The sequence below is a fragment of the Paramisgurnus dabryanus genome, chromosome 22 (assembly GCF_030506205.2).
Source record: "Paramisgurnus dabryanus chromosome 22, PD_genome_1.1, whole genome shotgun sequence".
In the NCBI taxonomy this organism is placed as follows: Eukaryota; Metazoa; Chordata; class Actinopteri; order Cypriniformes; family Cobitidae; genus Paramisgurnus; species Paramisgurnus dabryanus.
This window is the reverse complement of record NC_133358.1, coordinates 23,558,276-23,571,010: the sequence shown is the minus strand read 5'-3', so window position 1 is coordinate 23,571,010 and position 12,735 is coordinate 23,558,276. Positions and strand designations below refer to the sequence as shown.

Below are 12,735 nucleotides of genomic sequence, written 5' to 3'. Positions count from 1 at the left end.
AAGATACAGCTTTGAAATGTTTTCCTTTGTGGCAAATGTTGGCTTGAAGCAAGAGTTAAAAGAGAAATAAAACACAAGATTTATACTTGTGAAAACCTCATCTGTGGGATCCGGCAGTTTTCACAGAAATCGTAAAGTGATAGGCAGAATGTTGTCTGTCAACAGGACAGAGCACCACAATAATGTGTTTTCAAATTTTTTTATTTAAGATAAGGGGTGGATGTTGAAGTCTGTAAGATTTAAAGACTAAAAATAATTAGAATATTGTTTTGTTTAGATAAGAAATATGGAAAACATATCCGGTTGGGACCTGTAATCTGAGATTGACCTGCTGAAAAAACAATAGAAACATTACAGAAAGTTTAATGGTTTCCATTAAGATATGATTAGGAACCAATAGCGTTTACCAATAAAACCATTTCGAATCCAATAGAACCCAACGTACACTAGTAGAGACCCACAGAGACTTTCCATATATTTTCCATTACAACTAATAAAATTTCCATTTAGCAGGTCACATGCCAGGGAAAACCCGATTTACTACACGATTTTATTAAAGGTTTGAAACACATTATTATTCCCTCCAAAAAATGTGAAATCACTGATCTAAACAAGCTTAATGTCCTATGATGGACTGTAGCATGTCTCTTTTAACTAATATTTTTGGAAGGAAAATAATAGAGATATTTTCTCTCTTTTTTGTTTTACGAATTTTATGACCCTTGACCTACTTCACACATCTGAAGTGACCTTAAATCTTTATCTTACATGATTTTTTTTACCACATGCATGCTGTTTGATAAACTGAAATGAGGAGAAGATGTTGGCCATAAAAATGTGACCTTTTGTACTTTTCATTGTAAATATTCTCTGCACACTATTCTCTGACATTGCGTTGATGTGATGTTAGAACAAGATGTTAGTCAAAAAAGATGATGTAGTTGTGCTATAGCCTAAGGAAAACACCAGTGAGTCATCTTTTTCTGATTTTGATCTTTCGAAACTTGTGAGCCATGCACATAATAGTCAAACCTAAACCACAGTTTGCAACTTTCATAGGCACAACGTTCTAGGCACTGCAAATACCTGTGGTCAAGGACCATTTCCCACTATATACTTTGCTTCAATCTCTCCTTGTTTGCAAGCTGTGACAAATATTCTCAAATAATCATTTTGATTCTGAAAGAGATCCATTAAATGAGATGACTAATGTTGGTAAGTTTAAGCACGATTTATAGGGTTGGGTCAAGCAACAGATGCTTATCTGACATGAATGAACGTAGAAGCACTGCAGATGGTAAAATTGATTTGTAATGTTGACCATTTATTGTTGAAGCTGGTTATGTTTGCAGATGTGTAGCCGCACCACTACAAACATTACTGATGCAACCCATCATTCAGTCACCATGGATACTTTTGTTTCCTGTGAAACCTGAGATACACTATCTCTCTGCAAATGAAGTTCGGTGACAGGGTGATTAAAAATAAATTGAAAGCAACAGACTGATGCATAACTGTGACTTTGTTTCGCTTGGTCATGAACTGTTTTCCAGTATATGATCTTGCTATCATTTTCAATAAAACTTCTTTTTATGGGTTTTACCAACTTACAGGTTTTACTCTTAGCATTCTGGATATTTTGAGCATTATGTGAGCATATAATATTTATTATCTGCATCCTAAAATAGTAAAATATCACCCAGATACCTTTTAAATCTAACACCATCATTCCCACTCAGGGAATGTGGACTACGCAATCTAAAACAAGTTTGGGATGCTTTGACGCAGGCAGCTGTTGAATGGTGGACTTATCTTTTAATAATGAACTCTGATCACACAGAGAACCGCCTAAATAATTTACATCCCTCCACATTGTCTCCCCTGCCGTCTCAGCGTGCTTTATCCGGATTCCTGCTTTACTGCTGGACACAATGGAGTATACACTTTAAAATCCCCATCGGTGAGTTTTTGGCCTTTTTCCGATAGTGAAAGCTGTTTTCAATTTAATACCAGACCGTCAGTTTTTTTGTAAGTGAAAGATAAAACGCAAAGCTATTTGTTTTACTGCTTAGAAGAAGAGATTTTGGCTCAGGTTGATGCAAACACTACAGTATTTGCTTGTCTGTTTAAGAGCGCAATGAATTTCTGACTAGCACCGCGTACCTAAACTTTCATGTCTGTCTCGTGTAGCTCTATTTCAGAAGACCCTCATCAATATTTTATCTGGAAAAGTTGTACAGGTTGCATAATTTAAATGATTTATTGAAACCAGATTAAATTGCGGATTATTTGGATTACATGAAATGTAGCATACATTTAGTTAAAAATTACGTCTTAATATTAAAAGGGAATTTTAAGTTGAAAGTGAAAAGTTTTTTTGTACTTAAAAATAACACTTTGGCAATTCCAATAAATAAAAGCACGTAAGCAACTCTTGATTGTTTACGAGCATCCTTACGCATTTGCGTTGTAAAACATTGGAACTGACCAGGGTGCTGAACGTCCCTCCTGAGGAACTCCTAAACATGACAAACAAATTTACTTACAGTGCTTGAGCACAGTACTTATATTAGTCAAACTATCTATTGTTTGCCTTTTCTATCACAAATTATTCTTGAAACATATCATTGCTTAAAAAAATCCAAACATCCAAACTTTGTCTTGTGCAAAATTTTAGCCATACCCACATGAATAATTACAGTAGTATTTATTACTATGTACAGTTTAAAATATCTGGGTTATTTTTTTACCCATAATGGGTAAATATTGTACAGAACACATGCTGGGTTAAAAATGTTGGGTTGTTGTTATGCAAGCATGGGGTATAATAATCCAGTAGCTGGATTAAAACAACCCAGCATTGGGTCAATTTGTCCAATATTTACCCATTATGGGTCAAGATTAACCCAGCCATTTTTAGAGTGTACACTGTAGTAAAGTTCGTAGATACTATAATGTTTTTGAATCCATGCAAAGTAAATATTAAAATATACTACAATATTTACTACAGTTTATGAAAAGTGTATAGACGGTTTCATCGGACGCATGTGATACACGTCTGGATCCGAACTTAACTTCCGGTTTTGTTTTTTTAATGGTCTGACTAGTTGCTAAACTGATCTCTTGAACAAATTCCTCGTCGAAAATAACAAATTTTTCATGTTTTGGTCTCCTATGTAATCTATGTGTTGTTTTTTGCTTGTTATATAAATAAACTACGTTTAAAGTACTTTTTGTTGTTATTATTAGCGGAGTTTACCGGAAGTTACGTGCGGACCGCGACAGCGGCTTGTTTATGTTGTTACTGCTGAAACCGTCTATAGGCTACTATAATACAGTAAACAATTATTACAGTTTAGTAATTTACTATAATATACTAAAATGTATACTAAAATGTTTATGGAAAGGTATATACTAAACTGGAATTGATCTTCTTGTATTTATTAGCAAACTGAATTACAAGATACAGTGCTTATGTGCTGATATTCATGCACAAGCCTGCTGTTTTACCTTAAAGGGGACATTTCGCAAGACTTTTTTAAGATGTAAAATAAATCGTTGATGTCCCCAGAGTACATATGTGAAGTTCTAGCTCAAAATACCTATAATATAATATATAAATCATTTATTATAACATGTTAAAATTGCTACTATGTAGGTGTGAGCAAAAAATTGCTGTTTTGGGGTGTGTCCTTTAAAATGCAAATCAGCTGATCTCTGCACTAAAGGGCAGTGCCGTGGTTGGATAGTGCAAATTAAGGGGCGGTATTATTTTAACAAGATCCCCTTCTGACATCACAAGATCCAAATTTCAATTACCTATTTTTTTTCATGCTTGCAAAGAATGGTTTACCAAAACTAAGTTACTGGGTTGTTATTTATCACATTTTCTAGATTGATAACAGCACTGGGACCCAATAGCGCTTAAACATGAAAAAAGTCAGATTTTCATGATATGTCTCCTTTAACACAAAGGTTTTAATTGTTATTAATTGATTTTTTTTCTCCTTTGTGGTAAAATGATCACTATGAACATTATAATCATTTATGGGCAAGGGCATAGATTTGGTTTGAACATTGGGGGGAGGTTGAAGTCTTGATTATGTAATCATTATATAAGTACACTGTCAAAAATAAAGGTACAAAGCTGTCACTGTGGCAGTACCTTTAAAAAAAGGTCCTAATATGTACCATGTAGGTACAAATATGTATCTTTGAACTGCCAATATGTACCTTTGAAGTACTAATATGCACTCTTTAGGTACAAAGGTGTACTGTCCCAGTGACAACTTTTGTACCTTTATTTCTAAAAGTGTATTGTGAGGGCTTATAATTGCTAGTTTTGAATTTTGAGGGATTGCCTTCCCCCTCATCACCTCCAAAAATGATGCCCCTGTTTATGTACCCAATTATATCCTGTACGTATATGCAATTAACATAAAACAAAGGCAAACATTTTTATTTATTGTGTTTTAGTGAAAAAATCTAAATTGAGCTCCATTGCTTCTAATTGTCTCTGACCAGTTTTATGTGTCCAGTCCTCATTACTCGTTTCTTTACCCTTGCCCTGAACTCATCCCATGTCCTATCATTTGCAAATGGTAGCCTACTGCATAACAAGAGGGAATGAGAAAATGAGGGGATTACTAAAACCACAATGTCATTAATGTCTGTAACAGAAGAGAAACATAATCATGATGTCTGGTCTCTCTATCTCTCTTTCTACTTTGAAAGATGATGTGAATATAATTTTGTTATTGACATAATTTTGCCATCAGTCATGCATCCGTTGTTTGTTGATAAAAGCAGAGATTTTGCAGACTGAACTACCAATTACCAACAACAGGCACATTTAACAGATCTGTGACAACAACAGGAACTTATCTGAGTGAGTGACAGGCCTACATTAGACCGAAAGAAACAAGATAGCAAGATGTGGAGATGTTATCAGTGCAGGGTGCAACAACAGGGGGAGGTAGAGAGGTGAATGGTGGGTAGGACCAGACAGTAAAAATTGGAAATGCATTGGTTAACTGTTTTTTCCCACCTTATTATTGCTTTGCTTTAACAGTGAATTATTAATGTTATTTTCATTTTAAGATTTGTCCTTTTTTAAATATATATATATATATATATATATATATATATATATATATATATATATATATCTCCACCCTTTTTGTGAGCAAGGGCTACCATAATGGATAAAACAATCTGGAGGGCTACTTTTTTGATATAGTCTACTCAAAACTTTTTTGTTTTACTTGTTGATTTTATTTTATTTTACTTGTTGATTTCTTTTTATCATCGTTTAAAAATGTTAACATACATAAAAGATGCCAAATCTCGGTGCTCAATAGCACTAAAAGTGGTTCTTGCCTCGTAATCATAGAGGAACCATTTAAGTGCTATAGCACTGGTGAAGCACCCATGAAGAACCATACGAGGGCCATATAGCACCACTATAGCACCACATATGGTTCTACATAGCACAATATGGTTCTACACAGGTACTTCACGGCACTTAAAATGGTTCTTCTATGATTACGAGCAAAGAACCACTTTTAGAGCTATTTAGCACCATTTGTTTTTAGAGTGAAACTTGTGTAAAATATGTAATAAGTAAATATTAAAATACAGGCTATTAATACAATGTGCTTTGGCGGGCAACTCACACACTAACGCAGTACAGATGACAATAATCTCTTATATGTGATCTGCTTGCCTTCTTTTTTGTGAAGACCACAATTTGTCGATTCCAGATCGAGTGCTGCTGATTGCTCATGTCATGGATCCAAACTGAGACACTCTGGGGAAGAGAGAGAGATAGAGAGAGAATTAAATCAAGAGACAGACACACAAGACAAGTTTACAGGAAACACCTGGAACCCTTACATAGGAGAGGACAAACCTCGCGCTTCTTTTATCCAGTCTTCCTGTGGTGAAGGATGAGTGCTGTTTTTGCCAAACTGGACCCCAGGAGGATTGAATGGGAATCGTCCTGGTATGGGCTCCATTCGCGAATCCTGCGCACCAAACCTGTGGACTCTATGCAGGAGGGTTCAGATGACCTGCATGGCACCAGACTTGCCCGGATTCTCACTTCAGTGGATCTGGTGTCACTTGGGGTTGGCAGCTGTGCGGGCACTGGGATGTATGTGGTTGCCGGGCTTGTTGCTAAGGAAATGGCAGGACCTGGCGTGATCTTATCCTTCATCATTGCAGCTGTGGCATCAATTCTATCAGGTTATTAAGCTTATGGACATTTTATGTTGAAATTACACAGTGTTGATGCTTTAACTTTTAGATGTGTACAAAAATGACATCATTACAGAGATTTTTCTACACTCTTAAAAATGATGGTTCCCTAATCCCTACCCAGACAGCAGACGACTCCAGGCTGGATCTGCACCAGATCTGCGCACAAGTCTGCGGCTCCGGTGCAGATCCAGCCCTGAGTCGTCTAGAGCCGGATTAAAACCAATGTCTAATAAAAAGGTTATTCATTTTAATAAACTAAAGTTATAAACTTATCAACATAGAACTGATTTTTACACAGGAGTCTGCTATGCTGAGTTTGGTGTCAGAGTACCCAAAACAACAGGCTCCGCCTACACCTACAGTTATGTCACAGTGGGAGAATTTGTGGCCTTTTTCATTGGTTGGAATCTGATTCTGGAGTATCTGATTGGCACAGCAGCGGGAGCCAGTGCTCTCTCCAGCATGTTTGACTCTTTAGCAAATCACACCATCAGCCGCTACATGATTAACCATCTTGGAACAATGAATGGTCTGGGTGGGTGTCTCACTGCAATTAAATGTTACCCTGTCTGTAAAAACCCAGCTAAAGTCATTTACAGTTTTAAAAACATCCTAAATAATGTATATGAAAATATAAACTTTATATCTTTAATGTTGACATATACAGCATGTCAATCTGAAATCAATTATTATAATCAAATTTTGATGCTTCTCCAGGCCCGGCTCCAAGGGGGACCAGAGTGGGCCTGGCCCACCCAATCACCACATAACAGCCAATCTTTTGGCCAAAAATCTGTAATGTTATACTATATTAACAGACGTTAGAATAATTCTTAAGAAAAACAGCATTGCAGATAAAATTAACATTTTTGTTTTAATTGATGTTAATAGTTATTTTAAAAGAACTGCCCCTTTTTATCAAATCTAAAGTTACTTAATTGAAACAAGATTTGGTAAGGGGTCAAAAAAATATTACAAATGCAAAAAGAGAGAATGTAAAAATAAACATGTTAACCATTTATATAAAGTTACTAAATAGTTACAAAATATGTTCAAAAAAATGAAGAAAACACAACAATAACAAACAACCCTAACAATTGTCTTAAATAGATGATATTAAAACTATAGACATGTGAGATTAAAGCATAAAAGACCCCCCCCCCCGGCCCACCTTTCATCTCATATCTGGAGCCGGGCCTGTGCTTCTCATTATTAGATTATGAGACTTTAGCTTGGTTTTTAGGAAATATAAAATGTCTTATGCAAAATAACATTGCTGATTAAATATTCACTTTTAATTGTGGATGGGCGACTGTATCTCATATGTTGTTTCTGATCATATACTCCATGATTCCTCTATCAGGTAAAGGAGAAGAATCTTATCCAGACCTCCTGGCTTTGCTGATCGCACTGATGGTGACAGTAATTGTGGGTTTAGGGGTAAAAAACTCAGTGAGCTTCAATAATGTGCTCAATGTGGTGAACCTTGTAGTGTGGATCTTCATAGTTGTTGCCGGACTTTTCTTTATCAGTGGAGCCAACTGGGAAGATGGGAGGTTTTTGCCCTTCGGTTGGTCAGGGGTAAGAATTATACAGGGTAAAAGTAAATTAAAGGTCCCGATCTTTCTGTGTTTTTGAAGCTTTGATTGTGTTTACAGTGCGCAATATAACATGTGTACATGTTTCACGCTGTATTTTTCACACAATTTACTTATCTGTATAGCGCTGTTTTCACTGTCTTCAAAATGGGCCGATGTCTTCCTTGTTCTATGAAGTCCCTCCTTCAGAAATACGTATCGAGTTCTGATTGTGTAGTTTGTTTGGTGTGCTGTGATTTATATATATATGGGTTTAAATTAACATTTGGTCGGTTGGTTTATTCCATGGTTAAAGGGATAGTTCACCCAAAAATGAAAATTCTCATTTACTTATCTTCATGTTGTTCTAAACCTGTATGAATTTCTTATTTCTGATGAACACAAAAGAAGATATTTTGAGAAATGATGGTAAACACACAGCAGGTAGTGACCATTGACTTCCATAGTAAGAAAAACATTATTTGGACGTATTGGGATAATTGATGAAGAAAATATTTTGATAAATGATGGAAAGCACACACATGATGGTACCCATTAAATTCCATAATTTTTTTTATTCCTACTATGGAAGTCAATGGACACTATCTGCTGTCTGTTTACCATCATTTCTCAAAATATCTTCTATTGTATTCCTCAGAAAAAAGAAATTATTACAGGTTTAGGACAACATGAAGATGAGTAAAAGATGGAGAAATTTTCATTTGACATTTTTGGGTGAACTATCCCTTTAAGTCAAATTTGTGCTACATTACTCTAGATTTAAATGACATGCATCATGGTCATACATCTCATTTCTGTATGGGTGGCAACAGTACATACATGCTTTGTGTATTGCAGGTCATGCAGGGAGCTGCAACCTGCTTTTATGCCTTCATTGGCTTTGACATTATCGCCACCACAGGCGAAGAAGCCAAGAGCCCAGACACTTCAATTCCATACGCAATAACAGCCTCTCTCATCACCTGTCTCACAGCATATGTCTCTGTAAGTCCTCTTTAAAACGTCTGATTATAATAACAAAACTTTATGCAAGGGCTTTTTATTTATTTTATAAATGTACAAATGGCAAAATCGTTATCTTGCAATTGCAGTCAGTTGCAAATGACATTGGCGAAAAGGGAATTATGATTTTGAAGACTTGTTATTATTTTCTTTGACAAAAATTCAATGCTATAGCCCAGCTAAAAATGTTTGGTTCCCAAGACGTTCCCCTAACGTTAGTTTATGGTTCCCATAACGTTATTTTCCAAGATTTGTTTTTGGTTAGCCAGGAAAGTTTTCTTTACAGAAATAGAACGCTATTTTACGTTAGAATAACGTTCCCCTAACGTAAGAATAACATTCCCCTAACATTCCCCTTCTCATAACGTTAGAATAACTGTGTTTTTTAGGTTAGTTTAACGTTACCCTAACGGTATAATAACGTTATTCTAACTTTAGGGGAACATTAAACTAACCTAAACATAACGTTTTATTTCTGTAAAAAAACCTTCCTGGCTAACCAAATACAAACCTTGAAAATAATATGCACTTTTTGGTTTATTTTCTCAGAACATAAGGAGGGGCGGTATATATATATATTCATCTGACGCACGTGCACTGACGCGATACACGTCTGGATCCGAACTTTACTTCCGGTTTCGTTTTTTTTAATTGTCTGACCAGTTGCTAAACTAATCTCTTGAACAAATGCCTCGTCGAAAATAATAAATGTTTTGGTTTGCTGGGTAATCTATGTGTTGTTTTTTTGCTTGTTATATAAATAAACTACGTTTAAATAACTTTGTTGTTATTTATTCTTAGCAGAGTTTCCCGGAAGTTACGTGCGGACCACGACAGCCGGTTGTTTATGTTGTTACTGCTGAAACTGTCTATATATATATATATCTCTTAGGTGAGTCTTATTTTGACCTTGATGGTGCCATACAACTTAATCGATGGAGATGCCCCCCTTATGGAGATGTTTGCGGTTCATGGCTTCCTGGCGGGGAAGTATATTGTAGCAGTAGGAGCTGTTGCAGGCCTCACAGTGAGCCTGCTAGGATCCCTGTTCCCGATGCCCAGAGTCATCTATGCCATGGCAGGAGATGGCCTGCTCTTCAGGTAGATGTGCCCATACGTTTATTTCCTGCTTATCAATTTTGCATGTCTACTACTAAAGTATCTGTGTATATGCCAGGTTCCTGTCTTTTGTGAGCCCCCATACGGAGACCCCGGTGGTGGCCTGCGTTCTATCAGGGTCTCTGGCTGCTCTGTTGGCCCTTCTGGTGAGCCTGAGGGATCTGATTGAGATGATGTCCATCGGGACACTGCTGGCTTACACGCTGGTCTCAGTGTGCGTGTTGCTTTTGCGGTATCAGCCAGATAGAGACAGCTTTACCAGTTTCCTTACTGAGGAGGAAGAAGAGGAAAGGAGAAGAAAAGAGGAGATGATGGCAGCTAGTGGAAAGGAAATGCAGATCAACGTCGGTGGGGAGGAGTACAACGACAACCCCTGTGGGGCCAAGAACCTCCCATCGAAGGGTGATGATGAAACGCTGATCGGAAAGTCGGATTCGGGGGGCTACCAGTCGGAAAGCTCTGGATATGGAGTAGGAGAGAACGGCATGGATGCAGACGGCCCTGATAGCGCCCTGGTGGGTGTCTTAAAACGCACCCTGGGCTCTCACTATTACACCCTGCGGGTGCGTTTGGGCTTGCCGAACCCGAGTGATAGACCGACACCTGCAACAGGACGCACCGTCACTTCCTGCGTTCTTCTTTTTTTTGTCTTGACCTTCTTTCTGTGGATCCTTGTCATCTACGGTTTTGAACAGATCTCAGGAGGGGTTCGCTGGGCAATAATGCCTTTTATAATGACTATTATTGCTGTCATGGTAACTCTTGTCGTTACCATTCTTCGGCAGCCGGAAAATCCTAAAAAGCTGCCTTACATGGCGCCCTGCGTGCCTTTCGTGCCAGTAACGGCAATGCTGGTGAACATCTACCTTATGCTAAAGCTGTCCAGCATCACCTGGGTGCGCTTCGTAGTGTGGTGCTCCCTAGGTAAGCCAAAAATAAAGGTGCTGCAAAAGGTTCTATAGAAGAACCATTAATTTACCTTTTAATAGTCTAAAGAGTCCACAAAGGATTTTTTGTGAAACAGGAAGGTCCTTCAGATGTAAAATGTTATTTATGGAACTGCACAACACGACAAAGAACCTTTATCCAGATAGTAGACGACTCTGGGCCGGACCTGCACTGCGATCTGCCAACTTCGGCACAGATCTGGTGCGGATCCGGCCCAAAGTCATCTGCTGTCTGGGTAGGGAGCCATCATGTTTAAGAGTGTAGATAAATCTCTGTTAAGGTGAAGTGATAATAAATCTAACATACTGATAAAAATTTAAATCTTGAATGCATTGAAAGTTGTTTTGGATGAATGCGTCTACCACATGCATAAATTTAATTAAGGCATATGGGTTTGGAACAACATGACGGTAAGCAAAGACAAACTATTTCTTTAACCAAGCCCTGTCTCTTCTTCGACCTATAGGTTTGCTGATTTACTTTAGTTACGGGATGTGGAACAGTTCCCTTGAACTCAGTGCTAGAGAAGAAGCGGCCCATGCCAGCTCTTACCAAAGGTATGACACAGAGGTGGACGACAGCTTTACTGTGGAAGAAGACCTTCATTCTCAGGATGATGGACAGGAGGGACAGTATCAGGGCTGGGCAGCTGAGGATAAAGGGTATCAATACCAGAACCAGCAGCAGTATCATGAACATAGATCTTCATCTAACAGTCACCATTCTAGAAGCAAAGGCAGGACCAATAGAGGCTTTGAAGAACTGGTCAATGAAGAATATTCACCTGAGTGAGCGTTATAGACAAAATCTGAGAGGAGGATAGATTTGGGTGACCATGATTTTGATTTTGCCAAGTAGGACATCCTTGTCGATCCTAGGACAACAATCTTATCAACCAACCAACCAACTAGATTTAAAGGCAGGTTTAGGGTTAAGGACTGAATAACATTATCGTCAACATACTTCATCTTTATGATTTAAAACTCTAACATCGAGTAAAAAAGAAACATAGGTTCAAACAACCTATTGCTTAAACTACAATCCAATGGGTTGGGTTTCTCCCTTTTTGACCCAACGCTGCATGGTTGGCAATAACCCAGCATTTCTTCAGAGGGAAGTTGGTAGAGTTTGAAAGAAATGCAGATCCAGTAAAAACATAAGTTGGTGATATAGATCTCTGATATCCTACTTTGGCAAAACATGGTCACGGTTACCTATATAGTTATTGAACTAAACTAAACTAAGTAGTTTTTGGAGTGCATTTCTTTGTGAACACATTTTAAATGTTATTTATTTCTAAACAGGTACTTGTCAAATACATATGAAGAGCTCAGATGAAAACCCTGCCAAGTGCGTCTGACTTGTTTTTTTGTAAATGAGCATTTTTAGGTCCTTATGTTCAGGTTCAGTAATTTCACTTTAATGGCAATGAAAAGGTTATTAGCCAGTAGGCAGTAGCTGAAGTGTTTTATGGTCACAAATGTGGTATTTAACCAGTTTCACTGTCTTTCGTTGAAAAAAGTGTCACTCTTTACTGTCCTTTCTGAATAAAGGGGAAAAGCCTAAAAAATTCAGTCAATATATATTCAGTAAACCTTTAACCAGGTAAAAAACTTTTTGCACCTGGATATACGGGTGCCGCCGTTCATCCATCCAATTCTTCTTTTATGCACTTAGATGACTTTGCTAAAAAAGTTGTGGTGTTTAATGGATTCTGCCAACAAACCGCTATTTCTGAATGGCCTGAAGCCAGGATAATGCAGATTTGAAGTGAAGTATTTGATAAACATAATATGTGAGAAGAGCA

At 37.5% G+C, this 12,735-nt stretch overlaps 1 protein-coding gene across 1 annotated transcript; it reads left to right on the top strand.

The window, feature by feature from the left end:
- The first annotated feature begins 5,895 nt into the window (after nucleotides 1–5,895).
- slc7a14b (solute carrier family 7 member 14b) lies at nucleotides 5,896–12,674 on the top strand. Its single transcript, XM_065258417.1, has 7 exons — nucleotides 5,896–6,246; nucleotides 6,560–6,796; nucleotides 7,625–7,842; nucleotides 8,697–8,843; nucleotides 9,754–9,962; nucleotides 10,039–10,904; nucleotides 11,395–12,674. Exons 1-7 carry the CDS (start codon nucleotides 5,949–5,951, stop codon nucleotides 11,718–11,720), a joined length of 2,301 nt encoding a protein of 766 aa, XP_065114489.1. The 5' UTR covers nucleotides 5,896–5,948; the 3' UTR covers nucleotides 11,721–12,674.
- The last annotated feature ends 61 nt before the right edge of the window (nucleotides 12,675–12,735 follow it).